Source organism: Peromyscus maniculatus, chromosome 1, assembly GCF_049852395.1.
Source record: "Peromyscus maniculatus bairdii isolate BWxNUB_F1_BW_parent chromosome 1, HU_Pman_BW_mat_3.1, whole genome shotgun sequence".
Taxonomy (NCBI): Eukaryota; Metazoa; Chordata; class Mammalia; order Rodentia; family Cricetidae; genus Peromyscus; species Peromyscus maniculatus.
The window spans coordinates 83439458-83460718 of record NC_134852.1 but is presented as its reverse complement, the minus strand read 5'-3'; the positions used below and the strand labels follow the sequence as shown (position 1 = coordinate 83460718).

The window sequence follows — 21261 nt, the reverse complement described above, 5'->3', positions numbered from 1 at the left end:
AAATATTCATCTCCTGTTCTCATATATATATTCTGGTTTTTCTATGATTTATGTTTCTATAAGCTGTATTTTTTGTATAACTTACATTTTTATAAATTTTAACTCTTAGAGGTTAGTTTACTTAATTTGAATATTTTACTATTTTCTATTTTGTGTGTGTGTTCATAAATGTGTGTGGTTTATGCATATGTGTAGAGGGATGGTCATATGTAGAGGACCGAGCAGAATATCCAGTGTCTTCTTCTATGGCTCAACTCCTTATTGCCTTGACCAGGGTCTGCCACTGAACTGGAAGCTTGCTATTTCTGCTGGGCTGGTTGACCAGCAAGCTCTGGGGTTCTGCCTGTTTTCACTTGATTCTGGGGTTACAGGCACATGCAGCCATGCCTGGCTTTTTATATGGGTACTAGGGATTTGAACTCAGATCTCTGTGTGGACCAGCAAGCACTTTTACTTTATTGAGCCATTTTAGCCTGCATGTTCTACTTTTATATGTTAGCAAGATCTGTCCTGGCATCTTCCACTATACTTGAGAGTTGTTTTTCCTTTTTTCCTTCCTTGACAAAACTTATCTATTAGTCTTTAGAAGGAACACTTACTTGCCTTCATGAATGTCTGATTCCTTTTTCTCTTTCATTGCCTACATTTCCTCAGCACTTCCTGTGATCTTCACTCATTGATATTTTTTCTGCCACTTGGCAATTATATCACTTACTGTCAATCTTTCTTGTTAATGTAAAGATTTAATCTTCTACACTTTCCTGTAATCACAGCTTTAACTCCCTGACAGATATTTTAGATTGTAACAGTAATCATTTGCATTGAGCTAATGCCATTTTCTGATTTTTATCTTGATTTCTTCTTCAGCCAAGAAGTGTGTTGCTTAATTTAGGTTACTATGGAAATTTTCTGTACATTTTTTTTTGTTTATAGATTGTAATTTCATTCCTTTATGTTCAGAAAATATTGGCCCAACAATAGCTTACTTCCATCATTTTTTCATGAAGGCTTAGTAAGCAGATTGTGTGGATTATAACTCATATACTGCCAAAGTTCAAATTGCTATCATCATATCTTGTATGTACTCTTTGTTTTTTGATGGATTTCTGCTAATAGTTACTTAGAGATCTATTCAAACAATCCACTATGACTAGGAACGATCTCTTCTTAAACTTTCTTTTCTTTTTGCTTTCTATATTCTTGATGCTCTGTTCTCTGTGTTTACATATTGAAATAGTTATTTTATGAATTACCTTATTTATAATTAAGAAGTAACCTATTTATTACTAATGAAATTTTACTGTCTTGCTGACTTACACAGATGTAGCTATGCCAGATTTTCTTTGTTAGTTTCATGATCCATGTTTGATTATTTTCTTTCAAGATACCTTGCATTGTTTCTGATCTTTCTCCTGCATCTAACACTTGATATCTTTCCATTGTAGGATATACTTGATTCAAATTTCATATGGTTACTAAGAGGTTTAGATTTAAATCTCTGATTTTTAAGTACCTTACTCATTCTTGATTTTTTTTAATGACAATTTTTTAAATGGCTTGTTATTTTCTAATAACTTTTCCAATTAACCATGGCTGCATATATAACAAACCGATCAAGTTGGTCTCAACACCTCAAATCATCTGTCTCAGAATTTGTTTTGCTGTTCCTGCTGGGTTTGATTGATGGGGCCAGGTGCCCTTCGGTGTAAGCTGTGAACTTCCCTCCTTGGAATGCTGTGTTGGTGTGCTCAGATGTCTGGACTGGTCAGACTTACTGCTGAAGAGGATTTTGCCATGGGTCACCTTGGGCAAATACCAACTTCAGAATCTTGGTTTTTCTGCTTGTTTGGTTGGTTTGATTTTGTGTATGTGTGTGTGTGTGTGTGTTAGTTATTGTTGTTGTTGTTGTTTTGTTTTGTTATTGTTTTCCAATCTTTTCAATCTGTACAAGTAACCTAACCTCAGATAGATAATGTCAGTCCTGTGTAGCTTGAGTTTTCCTGCCTTGCCCACAGTCAGGACAAATCTTTGTTACCCGCCAGACCCACAGCTGCTCAGACCCAACCAAGTAAACAGAGATTTATATTGGTTACAAACCGTATGGTCATGGCAGGCTTCTTGCTAACTGTTCTTATAGCTTAAATTAATCCATTTCTATAAATCTATACCTTGCCACATGGCTCATGGCTTACCAGTGTCTTCACATGCTGCTTGACATGGTGGTGACTGGCAGTGACTCCCTCCGCCTTCCTGTTCTTTCTTATCTCCTCTCTGTTAGTCCCGCCTATACTTCCTGCCTGGCCACTGGCCAATCAGTGTTTTATTTATTGACCAATCAGAGCAACAGATTGACATATAGACCATTCCACAGCAGTCCTGTCTTCCTGGACCCCAGGTTCTGACAATATCTATCTGGTCCCCCCTTTCCATTTACATGGATTTTCTTTCTGTTCTTCCTCCTTTCATTCATTCTGTTTCTCACTTGTTCTTACTGTAAATACATGGACTTTATGTCATGATTTCCTATTTAATTCTTAATTTAGGGAGGTTCTAGGCTTTTTTTTTTCTGTCTCTCACTCAGGTAACAGAAACAAGCTAAAAACTCCCAGTATTTGATTTTTAAAAAAAATGGTAGAATAATGACTTTAGAATTGAATTAAATTCTTGTATTAATTTTATTTTTGCGTTATATTATTTTCTTAATTCCATGTCAGCTGAATGGTGGCCTAGTTTCTTTCCAAAAATTTTTTTCAGATCATTTGTCTACCATTTTAAGAATATGTGATTTTATTGCTAGAAAGTGAGTCATGATTTATAACTTTTCCTAAAAAATGAATTTATATATTTTAAAATGTTTTATTATCTTCAGACTACTAGCTGATATAATTAGATTCCTTCTGATATTTATGTCATGTTTGCATGAGAGCAAAACAATTCAGTAGCTAAAATGTATTAAATTATTACTACACCACACAGTGTTTTAAGTGTTCTGTATTCATCAATTGATTGGCTAGTCTGAGCATCACTGTAAGGTAGATGAAATTTGTCAGTTTTGCATCTATAATATGGGAATGAAGCAGAGAGAAGTTGGGTACACTACTTATGGTTTTTACTTTGGGCTAAAGAATGTTGGAACAGAAAACAGTTTTTAATTGCACAGTACTAGCACATAATCTGCAAAGGTCAAATGGTCATATGTTCATCCCTAACTATGGACGTCTAGATAATGTAGTCTACTCATTTTGTTTCCATTATTAACAAGTATTCAAAATTACTGTTTGATATTCACATTTATTTTAGTTTTATTTTATTTCACAATGTATCCATTATGAGGATCACACATGATCAATGAAACAATATTCTAATGTATTCTATGCCTCTTTTCTAAACCCTGTCTCATTTAGCTATGAGTAGCTCTTTGGAATATATCCTGCAGGCATTTATTGTAGTAGAGACATCTATTAGTATAGTGTCCACACACCAGTAAATCCAGTAATAATTTTCTGGAGGTATTGATGTCTATATTTTGATGTATCTACTAGCTTTGAATTTCCATGCTTGGGGAATGGAGTGAGTGGTCTTTGTGTTGCGTCATTTTTGTTCTAAATATATATGATATTGCAGAGTCTAAATATTTAAATTTTTCTTCTTATTATTTCTTTTGTTTGTTTGTTTTTGTTGTTTGAGACAAAGTTTCTTTGTGTAGCCTTGCCTGTCCTGGAACTAGCTCTGCAGACTAGGCTGGCCTTGAACTCACAGAGATCTGCCTGCCTCTGCTTCCTAGGTACTAGGATTAAAGACATGCAGGCCATCATGTACCACCACCACTGACTTTTGTTTTTGTTGTTGTTTGCTTTTCCTCTTTTGGGAGACCTGCCACCTAGCTCTCAAGTAAATCACACATGGAGGTTCTTTTCTTAATTATGAATGCCCAGCCTTAGCTTGGCTTGTTTCTTGCCAGCTTTTTTTTTTTTTTTTAACTTAAATTATCCCATCTACCTTTTGCTTCTGGGCTTTCCCCAATCTCTTACTTCTGTAAATCTTACTCTTACTCTGTGGCTAGCTGTGTAGCTGGGTGGCTGGCCCCTAGAGTCCTCCTCCTTCTCTGGCTACTTCCTCTCTCTCCCCAGATTACTCCTTCCATATATTCTCTCTGCCTGCCAGCCCCACCTATCCTTTCTCATGCCTTGCTATTGGCCATTCAGTTCTTTATTAGACTGTCAGGTGTTTTAGACAAAGTAACACAGCTTCACAGAGTTAAACAAAAGCAACACAAACAAAAGTAACACCTTAAAATAATATTCCCCAACAGATGTTGTTGTTTGTTTGTTTTTGAGACAAGGTTTCTCTGTGTAGCATTGGCTGTCTTAGAGCTTGTTCTATAGACCAGGCTGGCCTCAGAGATATGCCTGTTTCTTACCTGTTTCTTAGATTACGAATTTTTTTGAGAGATTTGTTACTAATAGAGAGGTGATTTTCTGAAAAGTAAGCACTGTGAACTGCTTTGGTAGCCATTCATATCCTGCCTCTGTGTCCTTGGGTAAGACTGTTCTTTATTTTCTTTCCACTTGGGGTGCACCACATGTGCAACAGTCCCAACGGTGGCAAGAATAGCAGAAGGATGGCCATGAGTTGGATGTCAGCTTGAACTATATAATGAGTTCCTGGCTAGTATGAGACTGTGTTTCAAAAATTAAAAAACAGATAAAAGCAAATGTCTTACCAAATTTACAAACTGACAAGGAAAACAAGAAAAAATTTAGTAATGAGCACACATATTTTCATTTAAAATTTATATGTAGACTAAAATTTAACACTTGTTTAATTCTAGAAATATATATGATACACATAGTATTAATAATACTATTTCACTGAGAGCATATCATAATTCAGATTGATTAAATCAGTTCCCCCCAATCACCTAATATTATAGGTGGACTAGAGCCCTAGTTAGTTGGCTTATAACTCAGTGGTCTTATGTACTTTTCTAAACTGAGTACAGGCAAGAAAAAAAAACCTTCATTGGTAATGTCTAGCATAAGATAGTCAACAGTCATATTAAAAGCTATAAAAATTTGCTTTTAGTACTCTTTCCTTAGCTCAGTGGCCCATTTCCATTTTTAGTAGAACTTTTTCATTTTTTTAATTACTTTTTTGTTTTTTGAAATTATAATTATATCATTTCCCCCTACCCTTTCTTCCCTCCAAATCCTTCCATATTCTCCTGTCTCTCTTTCAAATTCATGGCCTCCTCTTTCGTTAATTGTTGCATCCATGAGTATATGTATAAATATATACATGTATATTCCTAAATACAACCTGTTCAATTCATATAATGTCTCTTGTTGGTCTGTTTTCAGGGTTGAACATTTGGTATTGAATAACAAGTTGATGTGCTCTTCCCTAGGAAAGACTGTTTCTCCCACTTTCAGTGTTCCTTAATTCCCTAGAGTTCTTTGTGTAGGTTGAGGCCTCCTGGGCTTTCCCATGTCCACTTGAGCTTGTCTATCATTGCCGGCCTTGATTATCTCCTGATTAAGCAGTCATGATTGTGAGACTTCATGAATGTAGCTTTTGACATTTACTAGGAGACGCCATCTCAACAGCGCACTCCCTGTTCCTCTAGCTCTTAAAATCTTTCTGCTCTCTCTTCCTCAGTGTTTCTGGAACTTAAGTGTGGGAGTGTTTTCTAGATGTATACATTGGGACTGGACTCCCTAGCTCTGAATTTTGTGTGGTTGTGATTTTCTGTAATGGTCTCTGTCTGTTGCAAAGGAAAGTTTCTTGATGAGGGGTGAGGACTAAACTGATAGATGAAGATTTAGAGCTAGGAGCCTCTGATGAAAGAGACTATGTAATGATTGTCTTATTAAGCTAACACTATTTAAATTCCACGCTGAACTTAGAAGGAGTGAATTTTCTTTCATCTCTCCTCCTGGTGGATGCCTGGATTTCCTCCTAACCTATATTCTGTTTTTCTCTTAAACTCTAATAAAATTGTCCTTTAGATTTTTCCAAAAGGTACACAAATTTGCTTAATAGGAACATAATAATCATTATACCTCTCAATGGATAAAGATTTAAGCATTATTGACAATCATCTGAGCTACTTGCAGTTCATCATTATTGGTGAAACCACGGCTGTTTATTTATGGTGTGCGTATATGGTATATGAATGTGTATGCACAGTGCCTGGGGGTGCAGCTGCTCCTACGAAAACATGCATTGCATCAACGGGAAGATGCCAGGTGTTCTGCTCTCTGGCTCTCTCCCCTACTCCTTTGAGGCAGTCTCTCACTACACCTGGAGCTTTCTGTTTCAGCTGGGGTGGTCATCAAGTGAGCTCCTGTGAACCAACCCCTAGTCACTCGCCGGTTGGATTGCAGGGCAGATAGCCGTGCCTGTTTTATGGATTTGGGTTTGTTTGGTGTTGTTGCTTTCTAATGCTGGTATCGGAGATCTGAACTCAGCTCCTCATGCTTGCCCAGCAAACAGGTTTACTTACCCAGCCATATCCCCAGCCCGCCCTGAATATTGATTATTTATATAAATCAGTCTCAATTTGCTCGTCCATAAAACATGGCTAGTATCTAAATGGCAGAATTATTGAGAGCAGTGCAGTCCAGATACATGAACATAATATATGACACTTAATGGCCTGAGGGCTAGCTTAGTTTGCTTCCTCTGAAATGATCCAGTATTTCTCCTCATTCTCTCCAAACAAAGACAACGGAAGAAGTTCTATGTACTCCCAGTACAGGGCAGTCCATCCACAAATCCTTTGTCCATGAAGGTGAAGCAGCGGTCGGAAAGTCTAGGCACAGCTGGGAGCTCGGGAGGCAGGCAGATTTTTGAGAACTGCACAGTGCTGCTCACACTGCATTCAGCCTCGTAGCCCACATTCTAGGGCCCCATTTGCACACAAAATCATGAAACCCCAGCAATAAGAATCTCCCTTTTCTACACATTTCCTAGCCACTGTGTGTTCCCTGAGAGAGAAGCATTGGCTTAGAAATGACTTAACTAATGATTAGTTTTGCAGAGACATAGGCACCAAGCCATCATGAAGGGACTGCTGTCCTCAGTCGCGGTGCAGTGTGGGAAGGGTTTTCTTGGAGACTGATGGCTTGAGGAAGCCAGTGTTGCTGATTTTCTGACAAGTTCAGTGCTAACTGGTCTTCTGATAGTCTCCTTATTAAAATTTCTCAGGTGGTGCCCAGTTAGGCACGCTGTCAGTTTAGCCGAATTTTATCTTCAGGTTTTATCTACTAGAGGTACACACACACACATACACACACACACACACACACACACACACACACACACACACACACACACACACATATATACCATGCTCAAAGAAACTTTTTAAATTGACCTTATTTTATCACTACACCAGAAATACAAACGATATGATTTCTCTGTGGCAGTTTTTCAGCATCAGATGAACTGACACTAATGTGGTTTGTCCACAGCGTGTTTAACTGGACGGTCCCCTTCCTCTCTCTGCTGGCCTGTTTGATTCTGGCCATAGCCACGGTGGCTTTGTATTTCATCCCTCTCCGGTATATCGTTCTACTCTGGGGTAAGTTTGCCATGATCCTTTGGCTAGCAGGCAGTTCCAGGTAAGAACAAATTATTCATTTTTAAAGTACAACCATAAACTTTAAAAGTGCTCTTGTTACCAATTAAACATGAGATTAAGGAAAACATTTGGGAAATGAAAACTTCCAGGACCTCTCTGCAAAGGCCAGTTGCATAAGGGTTCCATGTGGATATTTATAAGCCTTGTGCAGAATCACAATCAAATGAAACTATGATCAGGCTTCCTATTTCCCTTTAGGCTTTCCTGGTCATAAATCCCTTCGAATAATATATGGCTGTGGCCTAGTAACTTTCCAGAAACACTGTGGTTCAAATGGTGGGCACACACCTGCATGCTGCCCTTTATAGACAGTAAAAATGGTTCTGGCCACCGCCTGACTTCTCTGATGCTTCACCTCAAGTGCAGGAAAGAAATAAGCTCACCTCATAGTTAAATCCAGAAGCAGTGCGGTGATGAATGGACATCTGTGACTGCCTAAGCAGTGGGTGAAAGAGGAAGAAGCTCTTGCTTGCAGGGGATATGGCTTGCCTGCATAAAGTTTAGCCACTTTGAGAAAGCAGTGAGAGAAATGGTGATGTGATGTTGGCACCCATTTCATGACTAGATTTCACATTCAAGCAAGCAGCTGGACAAAATGGAAGCCTCCTTGTGAACCGCGTATCTTTGCTGGGATGACAAAGAGAGTGTGTTAGGATCACGCTAATGTCATTGATGGAAGAGCCAGGAGCCTTTGTCTTAGGCCTGTTGCTGAATCCCCCATCTTCATCATTTCATGGGCGCTTGCACATGAAGATACTCAGAGGAGTCCTGAAGACGAGAGACTCCTGAGATGCATTCACCTGTAAACAACAGCAGGGAGCCTGGAAATGAAGATTAAATCTATACCCTCTTCTAGAGCCATCAAGGAATTCTTCCAAGATGGGGCTGGTAGAGAGAAACTGCCGATGAAAATAGCCAAAGTAGATATGAGAAAATGAGAGGAGTTATTGGAGAAATGAAATAACTCAAAAGAATACAGAACAGCAAGGAGTGGGAGAGGGCAACTCAGTCATTCTCTATGTTATTTTGGAGCTGAAATTGTCCTTTTTAAATTTTTTATTTATTCTCTCATACCATACAACCTGACCACAGCTGCCCCTCCCCCCACACCTCCTGCCCCCCTCCCACCTTCCCTCTCCACGAGAACCACTCCAAATCCTAGTCTCCCATCGGAAAAGAGCAGGCCTCCCAGTGACATCAACCGAACATGGTATGACAAGATACAATAAGACCAGGTACAAACCTTCACATCAAGGCTGGCTGAGGCAACCCAGTAGGAGAAGAAAGTCCCCAAAGCAGGCAAAAGTGTCAGAGACAGCCCCACTTCACTGTTACGGGTTCCCCCCAAATACCAAGCCAACAACCATAACACATATGCTGAGGACCTAGTGCAGACCCACCCAGGCCCTGTGATTGCCACCTCAGTCTCTGTGAGCCCCCATGAACCCTGCTTAGTTGATTCTGGGGTGTGTGCTCTCCTGGTGTCCTAGGAGGTGAAATGTTAAAGAAGGCTCCCTCCATTGTAGCCAGTCAAAGGAAGAACGTATTCTAATTCCTTCTTCATGGAGTTTTGACTTAAAAATATTAGGCATGAATGAGGATCAAGTAAGAAGTTTGAAACAGTGCTACATTGTATAGATAAAATAATTTTATTCTTCCTTCATTTTTGTAAGTATTTATTTTCAAATCCAATTTCCATTTACCTTTAGCACTTAGATGTTATCTTCTGACCAGATGTGGTTGACAGTGATAAGCCTTTGGCTACTATCTTGTTCACGTTGAGTTGAATGCCACAGTCAGCTGTTAAACATTATGCATAGTTGATTATCCTTCTGAGCATCCTTACTTCAAGGAAGAAGGCTGATACAGTCTTTCCTATATTTCCTCAACAGTGTTTCCCTGAATACTGTGACCCACTTCTCTAGATGTTTAAGTCCCATATATACTGACATAGTATTTGCCTCTAACATGTGCATAATCCCTTGGATTACTAATATATAAAACTATATAAAATATGGTAAATAATAGGCATACTCTGTTTTTAGGGAATGGCAAGGGAAAAGTCAGCCTAGGTTCAGCACAAACGTTTCTTTTGCTAGTATTTTTGATGCCTAGCTGTCTAATACAGGGATGTGGAGTTCAGATATGGAAAAAACTACATGGTTGTGTCTCTTCTTCTGGTTGTCAATTTTGGCAATCCAGTGCCTCTTTCTATTTACCCAATTCACTTTGACTTCTGATTTTATCATCTCGCATCTTAGCAGCTTTCTAACATCTCTTTGCATAGACTTAATAAAACACTTTTCTACTTGTTTTTCACTTTGTGGTTGATATTGTTAAATAGCATGGAGCTCATTCTGCTCTCATTTGTTCCAAACAAATCTTTTCAGTCTTTCATTCTGGTTGCTTGGTTCTACCCTCTAAGCTTATTGATCAGTTTACTAACTGGTAATGGAGTCCAAGCCTTAACCATTAATACATGGTGGCTTGCCTCCTCTCCTCATGCAAAACAGCTATTGCATTTTGGAATACATTTTTGCAATTCTATTATGACCTCTCCTTTCCCAAATTAATTATTTGTAGCTAGAGTTTTCCTGCCTTGCCCACAGTCAGGACAAATCTTTGTCACCCGCCAGTCCCACAGCTGCTCAGACCCAATCAAGTAAACACAGAGACTTATATCGCTTACAAACTGTATGGCTGTGGCAGGCTTCTTGCTAACTGTTCTTATAGCTTAAATTAATCCATTTCCATAAATCTATACCTTGCCACGTGGCTTGTGGCTTACCAGTGTCTTCACATGCGGCTTGTCATGGTGGCTGCAGTGTCTCTCTGCCTCAGCCTTCCACTTCCCAGAATTCTCCTCTCCCTTGTCCCACCTACTTCCTGCCTGGCCACTGGCCAATCAGTGTTTTATTTATTGACCAATCAGAGCAATTTGACATACAGACCATCCCACAGCAATTATTAGTTAGTTATGAGTTAGTTATTAGTTAGCATAATCTCAGAGAATATTCTTGTATGTCCTTGAAATTATTATATCCCTTGTAGACTCACACCTTGTCACATAGAAAAAGTTACCTGTATATGCCTAAAACTTCCATTGCTCCTTCTAACCTTATTAAGGTTTAGATGGCTTATTCTAAAAGTTACCTGTTAATTTTTGTTGACTGCTAAAGCAGATGAATTAGTATCAAAAACTGATGGCTTCAACTTTTTGGAAAAACTAACCAAATTATAGTCACTATTTCTCATATTTTATGCAGTAAATACTTTTGTAGATGCATTTCAGGCCCAGATATTATTTGACAAAAACCTAGGAAAACAGCTTAGCTTCAGAACTCTCCTGAGAAAAACTGGACTTGGAAAATTCACCATGAGGTTTTGACAGGTGAAACACTGTCTTTGCTCTTTGGCTTGGTAGTGCATAGCGTAGGCATCTGAGTATAAATAGTATGTATGAAATAGTTGGAAATATGAGCAATTGACTCTGAATGCTCATAGTTGTGTTCCGTAAAGGTGACCTACAATGGCACCTACGACTTCTTTATTTTGGGAGAGTGACTTTGCAAATTTCCACAAAGGGTCAGTTTAAAAAAAAAAATTCTGAAATCATCCTTAGGAAGCTTTTTCTACCACACTTTGCTAACTTGTATGATACACACATTTTTAGAAGACTTTATGGGACTTTGCTGACCTGTGTGATATATACACTTCCAGAAGTGCCACACATTTCCGCAATTCAGTTCAATGCTTTTTTCTTTCTTTTTTTTTTTTTTTTTTGAGATGTTTTCCTTAATTCCTTTGATTCTATCCCGTATTGTGGATGCTGTCCTTATTGTCTATCAGTTCTGGTCTGAGACACTTCCATTGCTGGAAGGTAGATAAAAACTCCTCATCTACATTTGGAGCTGTTTGTAAGAAGGAGCCCTGACCCATTCACTTGTATTTTCATTTGAGAACATGGTATGGTCACATGGAAGGAGCTCAGGACTTGACAGGACAAGCATGGTTGCTCTGTCTTACACTCAACCAAAGTGCTGTACTTGGAACTGTGTACAACGTACTCAAGTACTTGATAGACAGTGACATTCTATGCCACGTGGTTGTTATTGTGTTACAAAAATGCAAAGCAGACATGTAATTTCTCCAAGTGATTTTTTTCCCTATTGGACGCCTCAGCGCCATTAATTGATCTGTATGTTGTATGATCTGCAACTACTCACCGATGACTTCATTACCAAATGTTCTGCCTCACAGTTTGCATCTCATTTGACTCTTTTTTTTTTCTTGGCTAGCAATAGCAACAAAAGATAACTCTATCTGTATCATTTCAGTTTTTAAAAAGACTAAAATTATGACTAGAATTCACTGGATCAAGATACAACTTTCATGTTTGGGTATGTGCTCCCAAAATAGTGTGTGTGATGACCAATAGCACAAAGACCTTTTTCATCACTACCTCCTTGTGGTATTATCTAAGTAGCATCTACAGTGCTGACTCCAGTTGCCCTGCATTGTTGGATAATTGCAGATGATAAAATCCTTGCCTATCTTACTCAAAATGAGTCTATCATCAACCCTGGAAACTACAGAGGGAAAGTTTCTATTATAAAGATTGCATTGTCAGAAATCTTGGGCCCAGGAGGGTTAAGTGATGTGCCTGAAATCACAGTTAATATGTTATGAAGCTAGAATGGGAGCCCGGGTATGGCTCTACCTTTGCTGTTGCCCTATGACCCCATAAAGTTGACCAAGGAGTCTATGATGTCCTCTTCATACTTGATCTCACAGAATAGATAATTTTGCAGAATACCTGAAATTGTTCAACCTAAGATACCTTAAAAATAAGCTAAGCTTCTGAAGCATGCAAGCCGAATACCTTGTGATTTTTATTCCAAGTTTTTCAAACGTAGTCAGTCTCACTGCATTGTGGACTACTTCTGCCTTTATGGGTGCGTCTGAGCTGCGGTGCAGGTTTGTAATCTTCTCAGTGACTAAGAATGCAGTGTTTTGATCGGCTGTGATATTATCCCTGCCTTGCTGTTCGTTGTAAAGGCTCCAGATGCGCACACTATATATAATTAACAATAGAAGATACATCTTTTCTCAATACGTCTTTGTCTCCCTTCATCACTTTGCCTTGTCTGTTTTTCTTTTGCCAAAAAGCCCATGCTACAATTAAATGTCTTTAGAATAACACAGTGAGAGTATTTTAGTTTAAAGGAACGCTGGGGGGAATTTTAGTTCCAAACACGAAGCTTGCTGTGGGGGTAGAGGGAAGAAAGGCAGAGTGCAGCTTTGACTTGAAGGAAAGGGGAGCATTACTGAGATCCTTCCCCAGCCCAACCACCAAGCCACCATTTACTCATGAACAATGGCCGGCTCCCATTTGCAAAGCAGATGTAAATCTGACCCCCCAAAGAAAGGACTGGAGGTTGTCATTGTGTCAGGTACAATGCCATGCAGGAAGTCTAGTCCTTAGATGAAAGCAAAGTCATATTTAATGAACAAAGGGAAACATCAAACCTTTTATGTGATGGGAACTGTTGAACTTGGCTTCTGAGTAGGAGCCATTCAGAGCACAACTAAGCTGAGCATTCATTCAGCATCATTGGGACAGGCGGGCCTTCAGATATGATCCTTGTTAAACAAGCACCCTGTGGCAAAACTTCAGAAGGCCACCTAGTCTTTCTGCTTCTAAAACTCAACATGAAAAAAAAAAGGGGGGTTGACATTTGGTGAAAAGACTCTAGCTTATGAGATCTGGATAAGGCAGAGGCACCCCAAGGAGCAGAGTAGAAGACAAAAGAAGGTTGGGTGGAATCTCTCTCTGCAGAGGAATCCTGGTTCTGGGCATGCCCAGGAACTCCAGATGCACAGCTGAAGATTGACAGAGGCTGCATGGTCACTAGGCATCTTGAACATTGACCCTCATTCTAATTCCTACTGTCCCCATTCTAAGTTAGTGCAGACTCCGTTGCCTGGACAAACACGTGTGCCAGTGCTGCAGTCCATAAATGAAGTTAGTCACCACAGTACGATAATTTTCCAATAATAACTTTTCACAGTTTCTGCCAGCAACGTGCAATCAACATGTCAAGTTCTGTTCTGCAGCGAGAGAAAAGGAGCCTGTGAAAATGAGTGGAGGGAGAGAGTGATTGCTGCAGTTTCTTTCCACCCACTAGAGCCCTCACCCCCCTCTCCCCACAGCTAGGTTTTGTCCAGAGTGTCCAAGCACGGACTTGTTTTGACTAGTAAAGGCCTTTTCCCATCTGGGACGCTTGTTTCCATAGCAGAGGAAGCTCTTAGTCAGTTGTTACCGAAGGAACCAATCGGTTCCCCTGTTTTAGCCCATGTTTCTGCAGTCCTGCCGCTAGGACTGTAATGGGATTTTCACAGCTGAAGAAGGGAGAGGCCCCTGTCCACAGCACGACCCTCCATCATTTCAGGACAAAGTTTTTTTGTGAATGATGCCACATGACAGCAACGTGTGCATGACTGGAAGTTCAGTAATTGTTTTCACACTAATTTTTAGTTGTGAACATCTCTCATTTCCCCACTCAGGCATGTTTAAAAGATAGATGGTAGACAGGTAGATAGAGATAGAGAATAATAGATAGATGATAGATAGATAAATAGATAGATAGATAGATAGATAGATAGATAGATAGATAGATAGATAGATAGATAGATAGGTAGATGGGTAGATGGGGAGATAGATGGGTAGATAGACATGAATGATAAACACACTGTATTTTTGTTTTGTAGGCATAAATAAATTTACTAAGAAGCTTCGAAACCCTTATTCCATCGACAATAACGAGCTCCTTGACTTTCTCTCCAGGGTACCCTCAGACGTTCAGAAGGTAGGTGATGATTGGTCACCACCCACAGGGGTACCAGCACTGGGTTCTTGACAGCCCTAGAGATTTGGAAGGGCACGTGGCTGTGCTTGTGTGAGTAATTGAGATAAGGAATCAGAAAATCCCTAAAGAGTTCTTTCTGGGAGGCGGTGGGGAGAAGAACTAGCCCTCTGTCCAAAGTATATAATGACTGGGGAAAATCCTGCAGAAGAGTTACTTAAGAGTGAATCTGGATCTCACACTGAGCAGCTATGGGGCTGCAGCGTTGGCCCCATTTTGATTGCTTGCCTCCCTGAAGAGAGTGAGATGAACTCAGAGGAGTCGCATGAGATCCTGGGCTGAGGGGTATTGTTTATTTTCTTGGTTCTCCAGATGGCAGTCATTTTAGGGGAAGGAGGAGACAAGAGGATTATTCTTTTTATTCCTTTCTTGCCCCAATTATCTCTTCAGCCTCCCCTCTATCCTCTTTCGTCTAAAGATTTAGGAATGCTGAGGGCAAAGCCCCTACTTACTCTGATACGCACAGATGAAGAGGTGGTGGGAAATCAAATTTGAGATCAATTGCAAGTATTATTCACAGGGAATGCTCACTTAGTCCAGCAGCGCCTCAATTTTGTGGATGCACAGAGATTAACAAAGGCAACAATAACAGAAAGTCCCAAAGAATGGCCCCATCTGGGGTCCTGCGGACATGCCTGCACCAGAGCCAGAGGAAGGCAGGCAGTCAGTGATTTCGCTAATGGAGAAGAGTGACCACTGAGTAGGTAAAGGGGGATAGCGTGGCATGAAGCATCATCAAGATGATCAAAGGCACCGTCTTTTATTGTCTGGGAGAATCCCAAATCAAGCATTGATTTTCATCTGCAGGCCAATGTAGCATAATTGGCTTCTCAGGATCTTCAGGTGGATTATAGACACATGGGGCTAAAATTCTCAAGGACCCCTTTCCCTTCATTTCACAGTCTAGAAATTAAAACGGACTCTGTGATTCTTAAAACAAACAAACAAAAAAAAAACAGCAACAACAAAATCACACAAACAAAAAACTTTTACTTCGTGACATAAACCTGTTAAAATAAATTCTATAAAGCTATATTTACTCTCTAGCATTTTCATGACATAATTGAGGAATAATAACCTGGCCTTTGTTTGTTCTATATTTAAGACTGACAGTTATATTACCTTACATTATCCTGGGGGACTTTCACAAAACACAAGATGGGAAGGATATATTTTTCTTTTTGTTTATCTGGTTTGGGCAAAGGGTAGCCTAATGGCAGAAATGCTGAAATGAAGGATCATATGTGGCCAAGAACACAAATGCATTCTATCCCCAGCCTACCAGAGCAACACATGAAAACATGATGCTTGCAATGTACCATCACTTGGGTTGCAGTGTGAGTTCACACAGCATCTGTGAATAGAAATTTCTCGTCAACCCCGTCTCTCCATGGTCCTGGCAACAGCCCTTAGAGTGTTCACCCAGATATACTTGGTATATTGACGGAGAAGATATATATGACAAAACATTTGAAAGCGGATCCTCCATGCATTAGCATGAGTCCCCCTGTCCCACCAAGGGTGCTTTTGAATGACAATGACAGTTTGCCTCTGGGGACTCCCCCAGTGTTCATGTTTATCACAGATGTTCTAGCCATTACACTGTAAGTCAAATTAATTTTAAAGGACATCTACAAAAGTTTGGGGCCTAGTATCAATTTCAATATTTGCCCCCCCTTTGGTAAAATTCATGAACGTAAGAGGCTGAATGTTCCCCCATCATTAGAGTACTTTGAAATGAATAATACTCAGTAAGTTGTGTCATAACATATGATCACCAACTCCAAGAGGCAGTTATTAGGTTATTTACGGTTGAAAGCTGGTCTAAGCAAGACCAAGGTCAGGCAGCAGTGGTGAGTTAAGTAGAAGCCCATAGAAGCCCATGCATCTCATTAGAAAAGAATCTGCTTTTAATACTTTGGTTTCAAGAAATGATGCATGACTTCTGAAACCCTTCCTGCAATTAATCCCTCCCCCCACCATCCTGTGTTTAAAAAATGATTCATTACCTTTGAACCTTCCATCCTTTGCCGTGTGGTGTCCTTGGGGAGCCATTAACACACTCTGTGGTGAGCTAGGGTTACCTAACTGCCAGCATCATGTCTGTTTGTTTTCACAGGTGCAGTATTCAGAGCTAAAGCTCTGTGGCAGCCACAGCCCACTTCGGAAGAAGCGGAGTACTGTCTAGGGCTCACTCTGGCTGAGGACTCCAGCGTCCCATGTGTAGCTGATCAGACCTCTGTCTAGGCTTCTCCAGTGGTACCCAGGTGTCCTGAAATGGGTGCTCTGTTCAAGCCTCTCATCACCCTCTATTCTCTTCACATATTCAGATGCACACACCTGCACACATGTCCCCATGCATGGGTATACCAGATGCCTAGACAGTCAACCCAACCAAAGGTGTCAAGTCTGAAACTGTGAGAGTCTTTCATTCATATGTAGGTAGCACATGAAACAAGGGGTCCACATATCTGAACACTGTCCTTGGTTCCAGAATCATGCTAAACTTATTTCAATCCCTTCAGCCAATTTATACTAAGATTCAGTAGTTTCCATCAGGGACTTGTGGCTCACACTTGTAATCCCAGCAGTGAAGAAGCTAAGGCAGGACAGTCACAAGCTACATGCCAGCCCAGGAGCCGGGCCACACTAGCTTCTGCTCCATTACAGTCATAAAATGCAGCATCAACAGAGGTGTACTGATTTCCAGTCTTGATCTGCCACTTGTTTCAAATTCTTTCCATCCAGATAATGTACGTTAGAAAATGAACATTTTGCGACTTCCAGAATTAAACCCAAATAGTTTGGAATCAGCTGTGATTACTCAAGACCTCTTTATGTATTTGGTGAACCCTTAGTATTGGATGCCAGCCTGTATCACATCTCAGCTGTTGTAGGCAGGTGGTATCCTTGAAGGTCCCAAGGAGCCACTCATTTGAAGAGTAAGGATTTCATGATAGTATTTTGCTGCTATAAAAATGCCATTTCTTCCAACTTCAGTTTTTGCTTATTACCGAAACAAGATGTCGATAGATATGCATCCTCAGAAAGATGTTGGGGGTTGGGGGAGACAAATTAGTAAATTCAGCAAGTGTCTAGAAATATGAAAGTGTGAAGGGGCTTACTTAGAGACTCTTAGTGAAATATAAGCATTTCAGCTACCCAGTGTTTTGAGCAGACAGTTAAAATGTTTCGGGTTCCCTGAATTTGTCTTTTATTTTTCCTGATGGTCAAAATGAGATAAAGACAATAACAGCTTATTTCAAAACCCTGTTCATACAAAACAACCACCCAAAAGTCCTCTGTAAATAGCGCCAGAGTCCCAAGCAACTGGCTCTCCACAGCATACCCTGCCAATTTAAAAACAATTAATTTTGTGCATGTAGAAAATGTGTACAGATACCTTTGTGTTAAAATTATATTTAAGCTTCAAAATCTATATTTCATTGACACATACTTGCTATGTGCAGGTTTGTATATATATATAAATATATTGTAAAGAAACGTTGAGGTAAAAAGACCTAATTTACTTATGTTTCCTTCTTTCTTTCTTTGTTTCTGCATTGTGATTTAATAATCTCCAAACAAAATGTTTTATGAAAAATGCCAAAGATTCTAAACTTTATCATCTCACGTCTGTTTTTCTTCATATCCTTCTTCCTGGTTTCTTTGTGACGGAGCCCGATTTCTGCATGATTTGATTTACTTCAAGTTAATGAAGCTGACTGGAAAAGAGCCTTGAGGAGATTCTGAAAGCCCCAGGAAATCTGTTAGTTGTACATACAATAGATACTCGAGAACTTCTTTGTCTAACCAGTTTCTCAATCTTCTGTGTAAACAATACTGCATTGTCTCATCCCTGTCATCCAGTTTATCATAGTCTGTCATTTAGTAACGACCCAAAGCAGACATCTTTAAGCCGCCTTGCGTGAGATCTGATCAGTCATTGGAATGAAAACTTTGGGGAGTGAAATAACCCCTTATTTATTTAAATGTGGATCCCATCCTTCATGGCTGTTCTTTTGCTTTAGAATTTCTAAATGAAATAATTTTCCTGACAAAAAGGTGTCATTAGTGAGACTTCTTTCCTCTGTAGCCCAAATAGAACTCACAGCATTAAATTCAGGACACAAGTGCCAGCTGGTATTTGAGAGCAGGACAGGGCCAACTTTTCCTAAACTCTCTACTGAAGATAATTGCTAGTTGATTCAATTGACATTGCATGTGAGAAAATGAGTGTTTGTAGGAAGTGAAATGTTAAGATTTATATAATTATTATAGTTGTACAGGTCTAATCCTTACAGACACTGCCTTGGCCCAGGATCTCAGAGAATCGCAAACACTATAATTTGATACTTTATCCATCTTGAAGAAGCACCTGTTACACACTGTGGGCAGAACTATTGTCCTTGTATGCATGACACCATAACTATCATGAATTTCCGTTTCCTTCTTCCACTATTTGATATTCAAAAGGAAGATTTGTTCTAACCCAAGATCTTAGCAACTTCTTCAAGATTTTTCTTCTTCTTCCTGAGAATTTTTAAATTTGCACTTCTAGAAAGCAGTCCTTTGGCATGTACAGATTTGCCAGCATGACAGTTTGTATGCTTTGATACCAGTATTGAATAAAATGCATGATACTAGAATGGAATCACTGCAGTACCACAGCAGTAAATCTGATAGCCAATGGCCACTCTAAAAACAGAAGAGCCAAATGAAAGCAAAATTCCTACACCTCAACAGTCCAGACACGAGTCTTTGGAGCCTGGCTCCCTAGTGACCCTAAATTCCTTACATAGACATCTGGAGCCTAACCCCTAAACACTCAAAACGATTTACACAAAAGACCAGCGCTGTGGGATATTTGTACATTGTGTGAAAATGTATTGCTATGATTGGTATAATAAAAAGCTAAATGGCCAATAGCTAGGCAGGAGGTATAGGTGGACTTCCATGGACAGGGAGGGCTTTGGAAAGAAAAAGATGGGGTCGCCAGCCAGACATAGAGAGGAAATAGGAGGTGCAAGATGGAAGAAAGGGAATGGCATGTGGCAGAACATAGATTTTAAAACATGGATTCATTTAAGTTACAAGAGCTAGTTAGAAACAAGCCTAAGCTACAGGATGAACTTTCATAATTAATAAGAAGTCTCCAGGTCATTATTTGGGAGCAGGCTGGCAGGACAGAGAAAGATTCAGTTCCTTACAGGCCAGTCTTTAAAACATGAGTCTTATTATAAAACTTACTGTTTAAGGAGGTACCAAGAGGTCTACCTGTCCCCTCAGACATGGACCAACACAAGAGATCCACTATAAAAAGACTAAGTAACTTCTCTTTTACTTGCAATGACATAACTTCCATCTGCTTCTCTGAGTGGCATGGTTTTGTCTCTATAGAAATTCACTCACTGATTTATTGGAGTGTATTTCAATAAATTATGTATTGGTGTCTTGGTAAATTATTTTATTAGCACATCACTCTCTTTCCTATGTTGGTTTGCATGGTAACTATTATGTGCCTAACAGGCGGGTAGCATATGCAGTGTGGATACTCTGAATGAAGGTTGAATCACATCCAAGGAAAGATGGACTACAAGGTACAAGATACAGCCACATAAATCAGAGTATGTAAAATCCACTTAATGATTTTGTAGAAATTTCAAGATTCCATATTCATATTATTCAACTTACAGACAATTAAGTGGGAATGCTAAAGTTGTGTGAAGTGTTCACGGTTCTCTTCTTAATCCCATACTCACATTTATAGCGCTGCCAAAATATCTTAAAGGCTTGTCTCCTGGACTTGAGCCAGGAGTCCTCTCAGATATATATGTTTTTATTCGATGTACTTTTATCTCATCTCCAAATCTATAAAATGTAGTCAGTCAAGGGTTGATGTGGCATTGCTTACATTCTGATGGCCATGGCCACCCTTCAAGTCCACTGTCTGCAATATTCCACCTATCATGGAAATGATAGCAACCACATTGAGCTGGGTTAGTTTTCATTCATGTTATCCCTTTCACTTGTGATATCTCCCCCTACAATTTCTGACTAAATAGATTCTATTCTTCAAACCATTCAAAGTTCTCCTGCTCGGATGATGTTACCTTTGTCTTTGTGCTATATGAGTCTCCACTTCCTCCTGCAGCATAACATGGTGAGGGCATCAGATGGTGAATTGGAGAGTGTTAATGCACATCTCTTACAAAACCATTATCATCATCACGAAGTACCTACATCCTAATTACCTTCCAAATTCCCTGCCTTCAAACACCATTATTCAATAATTTAAAGATCAAGGATTGGGCCGGGCAGTGGTAACACATGCCTTTAATCCCAGCACTCGCGAGGCAGAGGCAGGCGGATCTCTGTGAGTTCAAGGCCAGCCTGGTCTACAAAGTGAGTTCCAGGAAAGGCGCAAAGCTACACAGAAAAACCCTGTCTCGAAAAAACAAAAAAAACAAAACAAAACAACAACAAAAAAATCATGTGCCTAACAGCACAATCACAGGCCATTTGTTTTTGTGTCTATTCATATGCTGCTATTGGAGAAAGGGAATAATCACGATAGATTCTTGTTCAGATCCTGGATAACAATTACTTGCATGAAGCAGAGAGCTTATTTTTTATGATATATGATTTCTGGCTATGTCAATGACAAACCATTCAATTATATAATGACTT

The 21261-nt window shown here is 39.7% G+C and overlaps 1 protein-coding gene across 7 annotated transcripts in view; it reads left to right on the top strand.

Annotated features, from left to right (window-relative positions):
* The window catches only part of Mctp2 (multiple C2 and transmembrane domain containing 2), a 280804-nt gene extending 260757 nt beyond the window's left edge, over nucleotides 1-20047 (top strand). For 5 of the 7 annotated variants that reach the window (XM_076545038.1, XM_076545044.1, XM_076545039.1 and 2 more), the window contains 3 exons: nucleotides 7476-7585; nucleotides 14417-14514; nucleotides 16691-20047. In XM_076545038.1, coding sequence (XP_076401153.1) covers nucleotides 7476-7585; nucleotides 14417-14514; nucleotides 16691-16759 — 277 coding nt within the window. In that variant the 3' untranslated portion in view covers nucleotides 16760-20047. Of the gene's footprint in view, nucleotides 1-7475; nucleotides 7586-14416; nucleotides 14515-16690 lie in introns of those variants that run through there. The other 2 variants (XR_013042416.1, XR_013042415.1) reach the window with 2 other exon arrangements.
* Nucleotides 20048-21261: the final 1214 nt, after the last annotated feature.